Source organism: Scyliorhinus torazame, chromosome 6 (genome assembly GCF_047496885.1).
Source record: "Scyliorhinus torazame isolate Kashiwa2021f chromosome 6, sScyTor2.1, whole genome shotgun sequence".
Classification (NCBI taxonomy): domain Eukaryota; kingdom Metazoa; phylum Chordata; class Chondrichthyes; order Carcharhiniformes; family Scyliorhinidae; genus Scyliorhinus; species Scyliorhinus torazame.
The window spans coordinates 302463057-302483309 of record NC_092712.1 but is presented as its reverse complement, the minus strand read 5'-3'; the positions used below and the strand labels follow the sequence as shown (position 1 = coordinate 302483309).

At 50.2% G+C, this 20253-nt stretch overlaps 1 protein-coding gene across 1 annotated transcript in view; it reads left to right on the top strand.

Moving 5' to 3' along the window:
* LOC140425531 (leukocyte elastase inhibitor-like) overlaps positions 1-18521 on the top strand; it is a 30821-nt gene extending 12300 nt beyond the window's left edge. Inside the window, exons 5-7 of the mRNA XM_072509933.1 lie at positions 4290-4432; positions 14749-14916; positions 18009-18521. Coding sequence (XP_072366034.1) covers positions 4290-4432; positions 14749-14916; positions 18009-18413 — 716 coding nt within the window. The 3' untranslated portion in view covers positions 18414-18521. The remainder of the gene's footprint in view (positions 1-4289; positions 4433-14748; positions 14917-18008) is intronic.
* Positions 18522-20253: the final 1732 nt, after the last annotated feature.

The window sequence follows — 20253 nt, the reverse complement described above, 5'->3', positions numbered from 1 at the left end:
ACTTTTCTGCATTAAACTCCATTTGCCTCCTCTCAGCCCAGCGCTGCAGCTTATCTATGTCCCTCTGTAACTTGTAACATCCTTCCGCACTGTCCACAACTCCACCGACTTTAGTGTCATCTGCAAATTTACTCACCCATCCTTCTACGCCCTCCTCCAGGTCATTTATAAAAATGACAAACAGCAGTGGCCCCAAAACAGATCCTTGTGGTACACCACTAGTAACTGGACTCCAGTCTGAACACTTCCCATCAACCACCACCCTTTGTCTTCTTCCAGCTAGCCAATTTCTGATCCAAACTGCTAAATCTCCCTGAATCCCATGCTTCCGTATTTTCTGCATATCAAACGCTTTACTGAATTCCATATACACCACATCAACTGCTTTACCCTCATCCACCTGTTTGGTCACCTTCTCAAAGAACTCAATAAGGTTTGTGAGGCATGACCTACCCTTCACGAAACCGTGTTGACTATGTCTAATCAAATTATTCCTTTCCAGATGATTATACACCCTATCTCTTATAAACCTTTCCAAGATTTTGCCCACAACAGAAGTAAGGCTCACTGGTCTATAGTTACCGGGGTTGTCTCTACTCCCCTTCTTGAACAAGGGGACAACATTTGCTATCCTCCAGTCTTCTGGCACTATTCCTGTTGACAAAGATGACTTAAAGATCAAAGCCAAAGGCTCAGCAATCTCCTTCCTAGCTTCCCAAAGAATCCTAGGATAAATCTCATCCGGCCCAGGGGACTTATCTATTTTCACCCTTTCCAGAATTGTTAACACCTCCTCCTTATGAACCTCAAGCCCTTCTAGTCTAGTAGCCTGAATCTCAGTATTCTCCTTGTAAACATTGTCTTTTTCCTGTGTGAATACTGACGAAAAATATTCATTTAGCACCTCTCCTATCTCCTCGGACTCCAAGCACAACTTCCCACTACTGTCCTTGACTGGCCCTACTCTTACCCTAGTCATTCTTTTATTCCTGACATATCTATAGAAAGCTTTAGGGTTATCCTTGATCCTACCTGCCAAAGACTTCTCATGTCCCCTCCTGGCTCTTCTTAGCTCTCTCTTTAGGTCCTTCCTAGCTAACTTGTAACTCTCGAGCGCCCTTACTGAACCTTCATGTCTCATCTTTACATAAGCAACTCGGCACTGTTCAGCTTATTGCCCCCGGAACAGGGGTAGGCATGGCGGTGCCGCGTGCGGTTGCCCCCCTCAGCGCCTCCCTCCCCCACATTTTCATGGTGGCTCACCCCTGTGGAGGGTGCCCCCCCCCAGCTGAGGCCGAGGACTGAGGTGGCAAGCCCAGCACCCTTGGGCTCTTTGCCTGTGAGCAAAGATGGCTACTCACCTCCTCGGCTCCCCGCACAAGCCCATCCATCAGGTTCACGGTTTTAAAAAGGAGAACTGATCGGCGCCAGCGTGACCACTTGCTGGGGAGGTCGATGAGTCTCTGGAGGCCGTTGGATATGGGGTCGCTCTCGTTAATTGTATGAAAATGGGACTTAAGTGGTAATAATTGGTTTCTCGCCTCGCTACGGCGGAATCCCGAACGAGCGGTTCTCGTTTCCGACCGACCCCGCTATTCACCGGCCTCGTTTCGCTCGAGCGAGGCCGGAGAATTGCGCCTTCAATGTTATCACTGCTTGTAAACATTCTCCACTTCAATGGATTTGTTTGTAACTATTGAAAGACCAGCAATAAATGGTATTGTAAGGACTATAGGCTTATGGAACACAGGAAAAGACCCCGACAGACCATCCGGTTAGTCCTGTCATTTGGTACTTGTTGGTAACCTGGGAATTGCCAAGGTTTTGTAAGATAGCTCTTTAAAAAAAATAGTTTGGATAATTGGTTAGTAATTAGTAACCACAGACTATCCCCCTAACTGTGCTATGGAGAATGAAGATTAATATACCTTTCATTTTATTTATTTATCGAATGCAAAGTCCCAAAGCCAAGCCGTGTCTTCTGGTTCTCCTGTCTTGAGTGTGGATAGGCCTCTGCTGAGTCTGTATCACACATTCTTCTCTGATGTGGTGCATCATTTGTTCCCTCCCACAGTCAAATCCGGGGCTGGCACTAAGGCCCCATCTGTAGAGGTTGGCCAAGCAGGGCTCGTGGCTGGTCCTGAACCTGTTAAGTGTGGGTCACTCTTTCCTGGGAATGTTGAAACCAGGCAGCTGTTGGGTTGGGACCTGGAATATACATAAATGTGAAGTAATGCTCTTTGGTAGCAAGAATAGAAGAGTCACCTAGACCATAGAAAATAAGAAACTGAATGAATGAGGGGAAAGAGCAAATAGATCTAGGGATACAGGTGAACACATCACTAAAATCAGGTTAGGAAAACAACTCAAAACGCCAACGGTCCATTGGGATTAATTGATATGGAATTCACAAGTCAGGTTATGTATAGGATCCTGGTCAGGCCCCACAGGGCTGCATTGTTCTGTTCTCCATATTCGAGAACCGATGTAGGAGCACGGGAGAAAGTGCAAAGAGAAGGATGGGGCCTTAACTGAGACATTAGAGCTATCGGGAAAGGTTAAACAGGTTGACACTTTCTCTGTCACGCTGTTCCTTTTCACCGAGAGTGGATAGAATGCGGAACTCGGAAGTGGTGGAGACAAATAGCTTAGATTCCCTTAACAGCCTCCCCGAACAGGCGCCAGAATGTGGCGACTAGGGGGTTTTCACAGTAACTTCATTTGAAGCCTACTTGTGACAATAAGCGATTTTCATTTTCATTCAGATGCTTTAAAAATTAAGCTTGAAGAGTAAATGGGGCGGAAAAAGGAATATAAAGACTCTGGAACTGCTGAGTGTAGGAGCTGAATAATATCGTAGGTTGGGGAGGGTGCCTCGCTCTGCCCTCCAAAGGAAGGACCCATCCTTCCAGCCATAACGCACTGTGGATGGGCTTAACAAAGGCCAAGTGGGACTTCCACTCTTCACTGGGGTGAAGGTCCCGCCCTCTGGAGCTGCTGGCAAACGGGATTGGCCTGCAGCTCCATCAGTGCCAAGAGCATGTTTGTGGCTGCTGCCGATCCCAGAAGAGAAGTAAGAAGACCCATAGATCCCTGAAGCCAGCAGGTCTGGGGTCTTGTCGGGGAGAGTTTCAGTCGGTCAGCGATTTGGGGGGGGCTGGGTTTAAGGCTTTGTTGGGAGTGCAACGGGTGGTTAGGAGGGAAGGGAGGGTCCATATTAGGTGGGCAGTGACCTGAATTGCAACAGGCAGCTCCTGAAGATTGACCCCTACTCCCTTTTCCTTCCTGCCCTTTGAGGGACGTAGTTAAGAAATCCGGCTTCCTGATCCCCGCCTGACAGTTTACGCTAAACATTTAATGGTGTGGGCAGCAAATTATCCGGGTCAATTGGCCTGGTAACAAGCCTAATTGGCGTTTGATTACCCATGTAAAAATAGCTGCCATGCCCCCCCCCCATATTAGAGAGGTGAACCCAGGGGTGGGTGTTGAGGGTGTCATCTGCCCTATTTTACGTGCCTCTCAGCCCCATTAGATAAATGCCTGGATAGGACCTGTAAATACAGCTCAATGTGGATGAAATTGGAAGAGAGAAGTGTGTGGATTATAAACTCCAGCACAGTCTATTTCGGGTGAATAGTCTGTTTCTGTGCTGCATGTCTATGTAAATCAATAGGCTAATTTAACTTGGTTATTAATCTGTTGAAAAATTCATAGATTTGTAGACATTTAATGCACAGAACAAGGCCTTTCAAGGAGGATGGCATGGTAGCACAGTGGTTAGCACTGTTGCTTCACACTGCCACGGTCCCAGGTTCGATTCCTGGCTTGGGTCTCTGTCTGTGCGGAGTCTGCACGTTCTCCCTGTGTCCGCGTGGGTTTCCTCCGGGTGCTCCGGTTTCCTCCCACAAGTCCCGAAAGACGAGCTGTTAGGTAATTTGGACATTCCGAATTCTCCCTCCGTGTACCCGAACTGGAGCCAGAATGTGGCGACTAGGGGCTTTTCACACTAACAGTGTTAATGTAAGCCTATACGTGCCAATAAAGATTATTTTTTTAAAAATGAGTGTGTTTAATTGATGCCCTGCAGGAAAAACCCCTGTTTCAGAAATCTTTTTATTTAAAGATCAACCTTAAAATATTTGGGGACGGTTAATTTTGATATTTTATTCTCTCTCTCTCTCTGATGTTTTAAATTTACAAAAATAAATGAAGGAATGTTGAACATTTCGCCCATCCTTTTTTTCTGTTGATGTGCACTATATCAATGTGCTGAATCTATTTCCATTCAGGTAAGATCCGAGACTTGCTGGCTCAAGGCTCACTGGACAGTGATACCAGACTCGTGTTGGTGAATGCCATCTACTTCAAAGGAAGCTGGGCTGCGAAGTTTGATGTGAACTATACAGAGGAGATGCCATTCAGACTGAATAAGGTATCCTGAACAGAGTGCCAGCACTGGATCACTTTCTTACGGGTGTGGGTCTTGGAGGATTGGGACTTTGTGGCATTGGGAAAACACTGAAGGCTATAAAAGTTGTGGGAAGAACCCAGGTGTGGAGTTCCATCCGATGCACTTTTCAATTTTTGCTGATAAGGGGAAGGTGTACGATACATGAATCTGCTCGACTCCCCATTTGAAAATACTGTTGAATAAAAAGGAGATCCCATTTTAAGACCATAAGACATAGGAGTGGAAGTAAGGCCATTCGGCCCATCGAGTCCACTCCACCATTCAATCATGGCTGATTTCAACTCCATTTACCCAATCCAAAAGGCCTTTGATAAGGTGCCTCACGGGAGACTGCTGAGTAAAATAAGGGCCCATTGTATTCGAGGCAAGGTACTAACATGGATTGACGATTGGCTGTCAGGCAGAAGGCAGAGAGTTGGGATAAAAGGTTCTTTTTCGGAATGGCAACCGGTGGCGAGTGGTGTCCCGCAGAGTTCAGTGTTGGGGCCACAGCTGTTCTCTTTATATATTAACGATCTAGATGACGGGACTGGGGGCATTCTGGCTAAGTTTACCGATGATACAAAGATAGGTGGAGGGGCAGGTAGTATGGAGGAGGTGGGGAGGCTGCAGAAAGATTTAGACAGTTTAGGAGAGTGGTCCACGAAATGGCTGATGAAATTCAACGTGGCCAAGTGCGAGGTCTTGCACTTTGGAAAAAAGAATAGAGGCATGGACTATTTTCTAAACGGTGACAAAATTCATAATGCTGAAGTGCAAAGGGACTTGGGAGTCCTAGTCCAGGATTCTCTAAAGGTAAACTTGCAGGTTGAGTCCGTAATTAAGAAAGCAAATGCAATGTTGTCATTCATCTCAAGAGGCTTGGAATATAAAAGCAGGGATGTACTTCTGAAGCTTTATAAAGCATTAGTTAGGCACCATTTAGAATACTGTGAGCAATTTTGGGCCCCACACCTCAGGAAGGACATCCTGGCACTGGAGCGGGTCCAGCGGAGATTCACACGGATGATCCCAGGAATGGTAGGCCTAACATACGATGAACGTCTGAGGATCCTGGGATTATATTCATTGGAGTTTAGGAGGTTGAGGGGAGATCTAATAGAAACTTACAAGATAATGAATGGCTTAGATAGGGTGGATGTAGGGAAGTTGTTTCCATTAGCAGGGGAGACTAGGACCCGGGGGCACAGCCTTAGAATAAAAGGGAGTCACTTTAGAACAGAGATGAGGAGAAATTTCTTCAACCAATGAGTGGTGGGTCTGTGGAATTCATTGCCACAGGGGGCGGTGGAGGCCGGGACGTTGAGTGTCTTTAAGACAGAAGTTGATAAATTCTTGATTTCTCGAGGAATTAAGGGCTATGGAGAGAGAGCGGGTAAATGGAGTTGAAATCAGCCATGATTGAATGGTGGAGTGGACTCGATGGGCCGAATGGCCTTACTTCCACTCCTATGTCTTATGGTCTTATAGATGGGGGGAAGGGGGGGGGAAGGGTTGCTGCTGCACTGGCCGAAGGGGAATGGGACATAGAAGAGGTGGTTGGGGCGGGGGTCTCCCGGCTGGGAGACCGGAGGGTGAGGATGGCGCGGACACGGGACTGGCCTAGAAAAGGAGATGGCTAGTCGGGGGGGGTGGGGGGGGGGGGGACGACAATCCGGCTGATAACGTGGAATGTGAGGGGCCTGAATTGGCTGGTAAAGAGGGCCCGAGTGTTCGCGCACTTAAAGGGACTGAAGGCAGACGTGGTCATGCTCCAAGAGACACATCTGAAGGTGGCGGACCAGGTCAGGTTAAGAAAGGGGTGGGTAGGACAGGTATTCCATTCGGGGCTAGACGCAAAGAATAGAGGGGTGGCAATATTGGTGGGGAAGCGGGTGTCGTTTGAGGCCAAGAATATCGTAGTGGACAACGGAGGGCGATATGTGATGGTGAGTGGTAAGTTGCAGGGGACGTGGGTGGTATTGGTAAATGTATACGCCCCGAACTGGGATGATGCCGGATTCATGAAGCGCATGTTGGGGTGCATTTCGGACCTGGAGGTAGGAGGCCTGATAATGGGCGGGGATTTCAACACGGTGTTGGACCCAGCACTGGATCGCTCCAGATCGAGGACTGGAAAGAGGCCGGCGGCGGCCAAGGTGCTTAGGGAGGTTTATGGATCAGATGGGGGGGAGTGGACCCGTGGAGCTTTGCCAGGCCGCAGGCCAGGGAATTTTCTTTTTTCTCCCACGTCCACAAAGCCTACTCCCGGATAGATTTTTTTGTTCTGGGCAGGACGCTGATCCCGAAAGTGTAGGGAACGGAGTATTCGGCCATAGCCGTTTCAGATCACGCCCCGCACTGGGTGGAACTGGAGTTGGGAGAGGAGAGGGACCAACGCCCGCTGTGGCGGTTGGATGTGGGACTGATGGCAGACGAGGTGGTGTGTAGGAGGGTGAGGGGGTGCATCGAAAGGTACTTGGAGGTCAACGACAACGGGGAGGTGCGGGTGGGGGTGGTATGGGAGGTGCTGAAGGCGGTGATCAGGGGAGAGCTAATCTCCATTCGGGCTCATAGGGAGAAGAAAGAGGGCATGGAAAGGGAGAGGTTAGTGGGGGAGATTTTAAGAGTGGATAGGAGATACGCAGAGGCCCCTGAGGAGGGACTACTTGGGGGAAAAGCGACGTCTCCAGACGGAGTTTGATCTGTTGACCACAGGGAAGGCAGAGGCACAGTGGAGGAAGGCGCAGGGGGCGACCTACGAGTATGGGGAGAAGGCCAGTCGGATGCTGGCACACCAGCTCCGTAAGAGGATGGCAGCGAGGGAAATGGGGGGAGTCAAGGATGGAAGGGGAGCCACAGTGCGGAGTGCGACGAAAATAAATGAGACATTCAAGGCCTTCTATCAGGAGCTGTACAGATCCCAGCCCCCAGCGGGGGAAGAGGGGATGAGACGATTCCTAGACCAATTGAGATTCCCGAGGGTGGAGGAGCAAGAGGTGGCTGGTTTGGGGGCACCAATTGGGTTGGAGGAGCTGAGCAAGGGTTTGGGGAGTATGCAGGCAGGGAAGGCCCCGGGACCGGATGGGTTCCCGGTGGAGTTCTACAGGAAGTACGTAGACCTGATGGCCCCGCTTCTAGTGAGGACCTTTAATGAGGCAAGGGAGGAAGGGACCCTGCCCCCGACAATGTCGGAGGCGACGATTTCTTTGACCCTAAAGCGGGACAAAGACCCACTGCAATGTGGATCGTACAGGCCGATCTCGCTACTCAATGTGGATGCTAAGTTGCTGGCAAAAGTGCTGGCTACGAGAATTGAGGACTGTGTCCCGGGGGTGATCTACGACGACCAGACGGGATTTGTAAAGGGCAGGCAACTAAACGCCAATGTGTGGCGGCTCTTAAACGTGATAATGATGCCATCGGTGGAGGGAGAGGCGGAGATAGTGGCAGCTGTGGATGCGGAGAAGGCCTTTGACCGAGTAGACTGGGAGTACCTCTGGGAAGTGCTGCGTAGGTTTGGGTTCGGGGGAGGGTTTATTAGTTGGGTTAGGCTCCTTTACAAAACCCCGGTGGCGAGTGTGGTGACGAATCGGCGGAGGTCGGAGTATTTTTGGCTGTACCGTGGGACGAGGCAGGGGTGCCCCCTGTCCCCCCTGTTTGCAATGGCGATTGAACCCTTGGCCATATCATTGAGGGAGTCTAGGAAATGGAGGGGGGTGGTCCGAGGGGGAGAAGAGCATCGAGTGTTGCTTTATGTGGATGACCTGTTGCTGTATGTGGCGGATCCAGTGGAGGGGATGGTGGAGGTCATGCAGACTTTAAGGGAGTTTGGGGATTTTTCGGGCTGTAAGCTCAATGTAGGGAAGAGTGAGCTTTTTGTAGTACAGGCAGGGGACCAAGAAATGGGGATAGGCGAGCTACCGCTGAGGAGGGCGGAGGGGAGCTTTTGGTACCTGGGGATCCAGATAGCCAGGAGTTGGGGGGCCCTACATAAACTGAATCTGACGAGGTTGGTGGAACAGTTGGAGGAGGACTTCAAAAGATGGGACATGTTACCGCTCTCGCTAGCGGGTAGAGTGCAGTCGGTCAAAATGGTGGTCCTTCCGAGGTTTCTTTTTGTGTTTCAGTGCCTTCCCATCGTGATCACCAAGGGCTTTTTCAAGAGAGTAGGTAGGAGTATTATGGGATTTGTTGTGGGCGAATAAGACCCCGAGGGTAAGGAGAGGGTTTCTGGAACGCAGTAGGGACTGAGGAGGGCTGGCGCTGCCAAACCTATGGAGCTACTACTGGGTAGCAAATGTGTCGATGATCCGTAAGTGGGTGATGGAGGGAGAAGGGGCGTCATGGAAGAGGTTGGAGATGGCGTCCTGTAAAGGAACGAGCCTGGGGGCGCTGGTGACGGCACCACTGCCGCTCTTGCCGTCAAAGTATACCACGAGTCCGGTGGTGGCGGGCAACGCTAAAGATCTGGGGCCAGTGGAGATGGCACAGGGGTGCAACGGGAGCCTCGGTGTGGTCCCCGATCAGGGGTAACCACCGGTTTGTCCCAGGGAGGATGGACGGGGGGTTTCAGAGCTGGCATCGGGCAGGGATTAGAAGAATGGGGGACCTGTTCATTGATGGGACGTTTGCGAGCCTAGGGGCACTGGAGGAGAAGTTTGAGATACCCCCGGGAAATGCTTTTAGATACATGCAGGTGAGGGTGTTTGTGAGGCGGCAGGTGAGGGAATTCCGTTGCTCCCGGCACAGGAAATTCAAGACAGGGTGATCTCGGGTGTATGGGTCGGGGAGGGCAAGGTGTCGGCAATATACCAGGAGATGAAAGAAGAGGGGGAAGTGTTGGTAGAGGAGCTGAAGGGTAAATGGGAGGAGGAGCTGGGGGAGGAGATTGAGGAGGCGTTATGGGCTGATGCCCTAAGTAGCGTTAATTCCTCTTCCTCGTGTGCCAGGCTTAGCCTGATACAATTTAAGGTTGTTCACAGAGCGCACTTGACGGGGGCGAGGTTGAGTAAGGTTTTTTGGGGTAGAGGACAGATGTGGAAGTTGCTCGGGGAGGTCCGGCGAACCATGTCCATATGTTTTGGTCATGCCCGGCACTGGAGGGGTGTTCTGGAGAGGATTGGCGGGAACAATATCTCAGGTGGTGAAAGTCCAGGTCAAGCCAAGCTGGGGGCTAGTAATATTTGGAGTAATGGACGAGCCGGGAGTGCAGGAGGCGAAAGAGGCCGGCATTCTGGCCTTTGCGTCCCTAGTAGCCCGGCGAAGGATCTTGCTAATGTGGAAGGAGGCGAAGCCCCCCAGCGTGGAGGCCTGGACAAACGACATGGCTGGGTTCATTAAGCTGGAGAGGATAAAGTTTGCCTTGAGAGGGTCTGCGCAGGGGTTCTATAGGCGGTGGCAACCGTTCCTAGACTAACTCGCAGAGTGTTAGAGGAAGGTCGGTCAGCAGCAGCAGCAACCCAGTTTGAGGAGGGGTGGGGGGGGGGGGGGGCGGGGGGGGGGGGGGGGAGGAGGGAGGGGGGCAGGTGGGAAGGGGGGGTTTGCCTAGGGGGTGTTTGAGCAAGACAACACATGAAAGATCTGGGAAACTGGCAGGTACGTGAGGGAGCCAGTGTATAACATATCGTTTTACCATGTATATATCTTGCTATGTGCGTTTTCTTTCTATTTTGTTACAAGGGGGGGGGTTTATTGTTTGTAAGGGTGAAAAATGGTGTTAAAAAACGTTAATAAACATATTTAAAAAATAAAAGAATTCCAACAGGTCCCCCCGCCACGCCAGCGCACAGGGTGGAGAGGTTGCTCTCCAACCTATCAGGATCTGCCTTCGGGCGATCAACGAGGCGAAGGCTACAACATCTGCCTCCGCGCCCGTTTCCAACCCTGGCTGGTCCGACACCCCGAATATAGTCTCCCGGGGGCCCGCGCCCAGTTTCACGTGCACCACTTTAGAGATTACCCTAAAAACCTCCTTCCAGTAATCCTCTAGCTTTGGACAGGACCAAAACATATGAACGTGACTAGCGGGGCACCCCCGCAACGTTCACACACATCTTCTACTCCTTCAAAGAATTGGCTCATCCTCGCCTTCGTGAGGTGTGCTCTGTATACCACCTTCAGCTGTATCAGCCCCAACCTCGCGCACGAGGTGGAGGCGTTCACTCTCCGGAGCACCTCACACCAGAACCTCTCCTCCATATCCTCTCCCAACTCTTCCTTCCACTTTGCTTTGATCCCTTCCAGTGGTGCCTTCCCCTCTTCCAAAATAGCTCCGTAAACCGCTGACACTACCCCCTTCTCCAGTCCCCCTGTCGTCAACACCTTCTCCAGCAATGTGGAGGCCGGCTCCACCGGGAAGCTCTATATCACCTTTCTGGCAAAATCTCGAACCTGCATATATCTAAACATTTCCCCCTGCTCCAGCCCATACTTCGCTTCCAGCTGTTCCAATCCTGCAAACCGACCCCTAAGAAACAAATCTTTTCGTGTCTTGATCCCCTTCTCCTCCCAATACCGAAAATTTCCATCCCATCTCCCTGGCTCAAATCTGTGATTCCCCCGAATCAGCATTTCCCTTGACCCTGCCCCCAACCCGAAGTGTTGGCAAAACGGCCTCCAAATTCTCAATGAAGCGATTATTACCGGACTCCCTGAGTATTTCCCTGGGGCTATCGGGAGCGGCGCTGTTGCTCGTACTTTCAATCCCAACCCCCTGCACAAACTCTCCTCCATTCTGACCCACTGGGAATCAACCCCTCTGCCCCAGCTCTGCACCTTCTCCACATTCACCACCCAGTAGTAATACATCAGGTTCGGAAGAACCAAACCCCTTCCCCTCTGTAGTAGCACCTTTCTAACTCTGACCACCTTCCCTCCCCATATGAACGAGGTAATCCTCCCTCAATCTCTCTGAAAAAAGCCTTTGGCAGGAAAATCGGCAGGCATTGAAAAATAAACAGAAATCGCAGCAACACGTTCATTTTAACCGCCTGTACCCGACCCGCCAGTGACAGAGGGAGACCATCCCACTTTGCCAGATCAGCTTTCACTCTCCCCACCAAACTAGAAATGTTGTACCTGCGGAGCCCCCCCCCCCCCCCCCCCCCACTCCCGGCCTAGGCACCCCCAGGTACCTAAAGTGAGTCCCTGCCCTACAGAATGGCAGCCCCCCCCACCCCCGGCCGAGACACCACAAAATACTCACTCTTGTCTAGATTTAGTTTGTACCCCGAGAAAGACCCAAACACTCGAAGCAGCTCCAATTTCCCCCTATCGACACACTCGGTTCCGACACGTATAACAGCAAGCCATCGGCATATAAGGACACCCTATGCTCTATCCACCCCCTGGACTATTCCTTTCCATACCCCCAAACTTCTTAATGCGATGGCCAACGGCTCAATCGTGAGTGCAAACAGCAGGGGGGACATAGGACATCCCTGCCTAGTCCCATGGTGGAGAGAAAAGTATCTCGAGTTGATGGTGTTTGTGTGGACACTCACCCTCTGCTCCTTTATATAGTAGCTTTACCAAGTTCACAAATCTTCGTCCAATCCCAAACCGCTTCAGATCTGCCATCAAGTATGGAGTGCATTGATTGACAGGCCATACGGTGTAGCTCAGAAAAACCATTACCATTTCTTCCTGCAGTTTTAATAGACTTCATTGTTGTTATTTTCCAAGGACTGCTATTACTGTTGAACCCATTATAGATGTTTGACTGTGTTTTAAAATGTCAAAAACCACTGATCTCAGCAGGTAGGTTGTTCACATTTTAGTTGATGGCTATTAAAAGATTAGCTGTTTTTGTTTATCTTTATAGTAATTGACCACTTTAGGGGATTTACAATCTTTGAATGGATTACATAAATGAGAGCTCTCTCAAGAGGGTCAGAATTTTTTCCCCATCTTCACATGGCTCCGGAGGTCTGCCCCCAAATGGATATCCGTGGGATGGCTATAGCGGTTGCAAGGGGTGTATGAGGTGGCCAAGGAGGGAATAAGGAGGTTGAAAGGTCAAGGCTACAGCGCCTAGGGTGACGGCGGGCGGGAGGCAGCCGCACAATGGAGGGCTCCCGTTCGGGAACGGCATTTTCGGGGCTTTAAGCCCGGTCCCAGGGTCCACGGAGGCGGCAAAAGCAGGGAGAAGGCACAGTAAAAAAAAATGTCGAGGGTGAGCAAAAAAACGGCCGTAAACAAAACAGCTGAAGGTCCGTCGGGGAGTGGAAAGGTCACCGTGGGGTCACCAAGGAAAATGGAGGCTGGAGCACCAGGGGAGGCCGCATTGCTTACGGCTGAAGAAATAACTAAGGTGATGGCTGCGGAATTCGAAAAGCAGTTGGCACAGATTGCGAAATGCATGGAGACGGTGAGGAAGGAGATGAGGGAGGTTTTGAGTGTGCTGGTGGAGGAGGCGGTTTCCCCGGTGAGGACGGAGGTGGCGAGCGCAGTGGCGGAGGTGCGAGAGCAAGGGGAGGCGCTGAAGGAAGTGGAGGAGACGTTATTGCAGCACGGTGATCAACTTGCCTCGATGGGGAAAGAGATGCGGAAGGTGATGGACACTAACAAGGATCTGCGAGGAAAAATGGAAGACCTGGAAAACAGATCCAGGCGACAGAATTTGAGGATTGTAGGGCTGCCCGAAGGAGTTGAAGGACCGAAGCCGACTGAGTATTTTGCCGTGATGCTGGCAAAACTATTGGGGGAGGGGGAGGATCCCTCATGATATGAACTGGATCGGGCTCATCGGTCGTGGAGGCCTGTACCAAAGGCGAGTGAGCCGCCAAGGGCAGTGACTGTGCTTCCATCGGTACAGGGTGAAGGAGAAGGTCCTGAGCTGGGCCAAGCACAAGCGGGTGGTGCAGTGGGCTGGAGCTGGTATACGTGTATACCAGGACTTTACGGTGGAGCTGGCGAGGAGGCGGGCTGCCTTCAACCGGGTGAAGAGGGCACTGTACATTGGCAAGGTGCGGTGCGGCATTGTATATCCAGCGAAGCTGAGGGTGACTTACAAGCTCAGGGACTTTTATTTTGGAACGGCGGAAGCAGCGGAGGAGTTTGCGAAAGCAGAAGGACTGTGGCAGAACTGAGAAATTGAGGAATGGTCATGTGCCGATGTAACCTCATGACTGTATTTTCTTCTTTTTTGTATCACTGCGTGTGGGTGTAGAGGCTAAAGGAGCCAATGTTGTATATATTTGGACGTATATATTTGGACAAGGGAAGGGACGGGACTTTCACTTTAAATGAGGGCTCTTTGGGGTGTAGGTGGATATGCGGGGTTTATGTGCTAAAAGGGGATTTCTGGGCTTTCCTAGGGCCGGGCAAGGGGGAAAGTGACCCGGGCGGGGGCCTCCACGCTGGCCAGTTTAAGCCGGCCAGTGAACGGGAGTGAGGTGGGGGAGGGGCTGCGGCCATCGGAGCCTGGCAGAACAGGGTCCGAGTGGTCTAGCCGGGGTGGAAAGTTGAGGGGAGGGAACCGAGGTTGGGAGGAGGAGTTTTACAAGAGGCATTGGACGGGAGGAGCTGGAGACTTGGGGGGGGTGGGGGGTAGCTGTGTAGATTACGGGTGACTACGGGTAATCCCTGATTCCTTTTTGTCATTTGTTTATGTAAACATGCGGGTTGAGGTTTGGGGGTCGGTGGGTAGATGGGATTGTTGTTATGGGGATTGACATATCTTGCTGATTATTGTTTATTGTTGATGGATGTAAATGTGGGAGAAAATGTGAAAAAGGAGAATTAAATTTTTTTTTAAAACGTCTAACAAACTTTTATAAAACTAAGCCGAAGTCTCGGAAAGCTGAGGTGGGCCTTCTAACCAGCCTGCCAGGGCACTCGCCCGCCTCCATTGCCACTTCCAAACTGATTCCAGTCGCAACAGGCTTGACCCGATCATGGCACCGTGTCCCTGGAGTGGAAATTGTGTGTAACAGGGCCTTTTATATAGAGGCACGTCTGCCAGGTCGGGAAATTTCCCAACTTGGGCTACCCTCCTCGGTAACAAAAATCCAGCCCAGAGAGACAATCATGGTATGTTCCACCCACACTACTAATGTTGCTACTTAGATTGAGCAGTGAATCTGGACAATTCTGATAGTTTATTTAGAACGAGTATAATACACATTTACAACAAAGTGCTTCTTTAGCAGTTTACTGCCTTAACTGTGTTGGTTCCTATATTTTAATCGTGTGACTTATTTTGTTTCTTTTGAGTAATTCCCATAGTTTTATCCTTCAATGCATTATTTCAAATAAACTAAATAACAAAGCACCTTAAATGTTGCTGTTCACAGAACGAAAGCAAGCCAGTGAAGATGATGTACCAAACAAACAAATTCTTTTTCCGTCCCGTTCCTGAATTTAAACTCCAGATTCTTGAGCTTCCCTATGTTGATAATGACTTAAGCATGATTATCTTATTACCAGATGACATCATGGATGATTCCACCGGTCTCAAGCAGGTACCGTATCTTTTCATCATTTAAACTGTTGACATGCTTTACGTGATGTCTGAGATCTCGCACAGAGATGTCGGACCTCTTACTCTGCGGGCTGTATGAAGCTTGAATACCCTTACATTTACAACACTTCTAAGATTTTCTGAGCAATGCAAAGTATTTACAGAGCAGCTGAATAATTTAACTTGACTACCCACTGGTTAAAGAGATGTGTTTCACAGCTCGATGCTGGAAGGGTGTTTAGAAAATTGTCCTCAGACTCCCCTCCCCCACCACAACTGCATTCCCTAGATACTGGCCGGGATCTTCCGGCCCTTCCCACCGGAGGCAACCCTTGAGGGCCGGAAAACCCCAGCTAGCAACTCCATCCCTCTCTCCGGCAACTGTCTCAGGCTGAACCAGACTCTTGGCATGAACCAGACTCCTGTCGTGCTCTTGCATCACAAGATAACCTTCCAGCCACATATCCGTGACATTGCCACGTTTGCTTATTTCCCACCTCTGCAACATTGCCCCAGCCTCCCCATCAAAGCTCATCTTCTGCTGAAACCCTAATTTATGCCGTTGCTTTCTCTGGACTTGACTATTGCAATGCACTCTTTGCTGGACACCCACATTATACCCACGTGAAGTATGTTCAAGGCTGAGGTAAACAGGTTTTCAATCTGTAAGGGAATCGAGGGTTATGGGGATACGGTAGGAAAGTGGAGTTGAGGATTATATCAGATCAGCCATGATCACATTGAATGGTGGAGCAGACATGATGGGCCGAATGGCCTACTTCAGCTCCTACATCTTATGGTCCCCGCTAACTTCAGGTGATCAAAAATTCTGATCCCTGCATCATTACTCACCAAATCCCAGCCCCATGACCGCGCTGACTGATCTGTCCGCCCGAGGTCGCTGACCTGTTGGCTCCGAGCTCGTTGACTTTTCAGCGCCGTGTTCGCTGACCTGTCGGCTCCGAGTTCGCTGACCTGGCGACCCCGAGCTCATTGACCTGTCGACCCCGAACTCACTGACTGGTCGACCCCGAACTCACTGACCTGTCACCCCAAGCCTGCTGATCTGATATAGCTCTTGGGGCTAAAGGGCTCAAAGGATATGGGGGTAAGGCAAAACAGTCTATTGAGTTGGACAATCAGCCATGAACATAATGAATGATGGAGAAGGTTCGATGGCCCGAATAGCCTCCTTCTCCTATTTTCTATGTTTCCACAAACATTCGCTCCTTCCACCACCGACGCACCGTAGCAGCCGTGTGTACCATCTAGAAGATGCACTGCAGGAACTCTCCAAACTCCTTGGGCAGCACCTTCCAAACCCACAGTCCTACCACCCAGCAGACACATGGAAACACTACCACCTGGAGGTTCCCCTCCAAGCCACTCACCATCCTGACTTGGAAATATATCCGGTCCTTCAGTTGGCACAATGACGGGCCGGATATGCTCTGTGTTCTAAAACTCGGCAACTTTGGCAGAAAAACAGAAACATGAATTGAGGAGCTAATGACCAAAATAATTTGGTATTCAGACTGAATTTTATTTATAGAGTATAAATTCACAGGTAAATTATCTGTACTCCAGTGTAAAATTTACACTGATTTTATTGTCTCTATCTGCAAACTATACCCTTGTATTTAGAGTAAAAGTATTCGTGTTTTTGAGGTTCACCACAGTGAATGGTTCAATCCTCAAGTTCCCCATGATGTCAAGTTCCCCATGACTCAGACCGCACACTGTGCTGCGGGAGCTCATTGCAGACAATGTCCAATAAAGGCACCAGAATTTGTGGTGTACACCCTTTGTGGGTAAGGATGGAGACAGGCTTGTGCAGGAGGTCGGGGTTGTGGGCGCTGGAGACGGTACCGCTCCCTTTGGCTCCAGGGAAGCATTCTGGAGGTCCTGTGGTGGTGGCCACGCTGATGATTTGGAGGCAATTCTGGCAGCACCTTTGGTTGGGAGTGGCGTCGAGGGTGATGCCAATCAGGGGAAATCACGGATTTGAGCTGGGGTGGTTGAATGCGAGATTCTGGGGTTGGGAGGGGAGAGGGGTCAGGGAGACGAAGAGGGAGGGTAGTTTGCGAGATTGGAGGAGCTGAATGAGAAATTTGGACTGGCTTTCGATACATCCAGGTGTGGGACTTTGCGAAGGTCTTTCCGACCTTTCCAATAGTGCCTGCCTCCTTGTCGTTGGAGGAGGTGGTGGTGGTGGGGGTGCTGTTAGTGGGGGCGGGGGGGGGGGGGAGAGAGAGTCGGCCAAGTGGGAAGAGGAATTGGGGCGGCATTAAAGGAGGCATTATGGTGCAAGGTGCTGCGGAAGGTGAATGCCTCAATCTCGTGTGCGAGGCTGGGGCTGATGCAGCTGAAGCTGGTGCACAGGGCGCATCTGACAAAGGTAAGGATGAGCCGGCTGTTTGAGGGGGTAGGGGACATCTGTGAGCAGTGTGGGAGGTGTCCTGCTAACCATGTATATGTGTTCTGATCTTGCCCAAAGATGGGACGGTTTTGGAGGTCACTTTTCAGCACCATGTCAGTGGTTTTACATGTAGATGTGGAGCCCGGTCCCCTGGAGGCCATATTCGGGGTGCCGGACCGGCCGGAGTTGCGGATGGGTGCGGGGGCACATACGTTAGCCTTCGCCTTGCTGATTGCTCGCAGGCAGGCTCTGTTTGGGGTGAAGGTCAGCTTCTCCACCCTGTGCCTCGGTGTGGCAGGAGGATCTAATGGGCTTCTTGTTGCTGGAGAAGGTGAAATATGTCCTAAGGGGGGACAATGATGGGTTCCACAAGAGTTGGGATTTGTTCATCTTGTATTTTGGAGAGCTGCTTACCATCAACCATTAAGGGGGGGCGGATTCTTCTTGTGTCGGGGGTTTAATATGTTTTTTGTTATTGGAAAATATTGAAAATTGGAATAAAAACTTACAAAAAAACCCCACCCATGCCAATTTTGGGGGGGAAAATAAACAAAGCAATGCCTTACTTCTCATGGAATCAAAACTAGTCCAGCAGATCGTGTGGTCCTGATCTTTATAACTGAGCTTGTCTTGTGTTGGTCTCGAACTGAAATCTCTTTATTTTGCTCCATCAGCTGGAGCAGGCACTTACATTAGAGAAACTACAAGAGTGGACTCTTCCCAACCAGATGCGGAAGCCGGAAGTTGATGTTCGTCTCCCCAAATTTAAACTGGAAGAAGAATATGACCTTATCCGGCCCCTGTCCAGTTTAGGCATGCGGGATCTTTTTGATCGTTCGAGGGCCGATCTATCTGGAATGTCTGGAGATCGTGACCTATCCGTGTCCAAAGTTGCGCACAAGTCTTTTGTGGAGGTGAATGAGGAAGGAACTGAAGCAGCAGCTGCGACAGGGACAATCGCTGTGACTCTGTGCTACACCCCACCACAGAGCTTCACTGCCGACCACCCCTTCCTCTTTTTCATCAGGCACAACAAAACAAATAACATTCTGTTCTTTGGTCGATACACATCTCCCTGAACTCTGCTCTTATTAATGCTGCATGAGAAAACCGGAAAGCGGAATGTGGAGATCCTTCATGTGTAAATGTAAAAGAATAAATTTACAGGTGATCAAAGATAAATTAAATTAATGTATTCCCCGTGATAATCTTCTGAATCACAAATAAAACTTTAAAAATAAAAACTACCAGTTCAAAAAAAGACAAAACGTGGCAAAAGAAAACTGCTGAAAATCCAAAATATGAAAAGAATCTTCTGAAAATATTCTGGCCGCAAATATGGAAAGAGCAGCAGAGTTAATGTTGCAGGGCGATAGACTGTTAGTCAGACCTGATTTTTTGGTTTGGATCTTTTTTTTAATATAATATATTTTATTCAACTTTTTCGGCCAAACAAAACAGTACAAAGGTTTTTCCCCCTTTTACAACAGCAAAGCAATATAAATAACCGTGACCGTATTTTAACAAATAAATAAATAATATATAAACTAAATGGCAACTGCCATAACAAAAATAATAGCTCTCCCAAATAATAAAATCAACAATTCAATATACATAACCAAGTACCAATATCTTTACAAAAACACCCCTGAGGACCCACCTGGGCCCTCTCTCCCCCCCCCCCCCCCCCCCCCCCGCCCGGGTTGCTGCTGTTACCTTCCCATTTCCTTTATCGTTCTGCGAGGTAGTTAATGAACGGCCGCCACCGCCTGGTGAACCCCTGAGCCGAACCCTTTAGTGCAAACTTTATCCGTTCCAGTTTTATAAACCCTGCCATGTCGTTTATCCAGGTCTCCACGCCCGGAGGCTTGGCTTCCTTCCACAAAAGCAGTATCCTTCGCCGGGTTACTAGGGACGCAAAGGCCAAAACATCAACCTCTCTCGCCTCCTGCACTCCCGGCTCTTCTGCAACCCCGAATATAGCCAGCCCCCAGCCTGGCTCGACCCGGACCCCCACCACCTTTGAAAGCACCTTCGCCACCCCCACCCTGAACCCCTGCAGTGCCGGGCATGACCAAAACATGTGGGTGTGGTTTGCTGGGCTTCTCGAGCATCTCCCACACCTATCCTCTACTCCGAAAAATTTACTGAGCCTTGCTCCGGTCATATGTGCCCTGTGCAAAACCTTAAATTGTATCAGGCTAAGCCTGGCGCACGAGGACGAAGAGTTTACCCTACGTAGGGCATCTGCCCACAGCCCCTCTTCAATCTCTTCCCCCAGCTCTTCCTCCTATTTTCCCTTCAGCTCATCCACCATGTTCTCCCCCTCATCTCTCATTTCCCTGTATATATCTGACACTCTACCATCCCCCACCCATGTCCCTGAGATCACTCTATCCTGAATCTCCTGTGTCGGGAGCTGCGGGAATTCCCTCACCTGTTGCCTCGCAAAGGCCCTCAGTTGCGTGTATCGAAATTCATTCCCTCGGGGCAACCCATATTTTTCCGTCAGCGCTCCCAGACTCGCGAACGTCCCGTCCAGGAACAGATCCCTCAGTTGCACAATCCCAGCTCTCTGCCATGCACCAAATCCCCCATCTATTCTCCCCGGGACAAACCTATGATTATTTCTTATCGGGGACTGCACCGAGGCTCCCGTCATTCCCCTACGCCGTCTCCACTGCCCCCAAATTTTCAGTGTTGCCACCACCACTGGACTTCTGGTGTATTTCTTCGGGGAGAACGGCAGCGGTGCCGTCAGCAGTGCTTGTAGGCTGGTTCCTTTGCAGGACGCCATCTCCAATCTCTTCCACGCCGCTCCCTCCCCTTCTCCCATCCACTTACACACCATTGAAATATTGGCGGCCCAATAGTACTCACTTAAGCTCGGTAGTGCCAGTCCCCCCCTCTCCCTGCTAC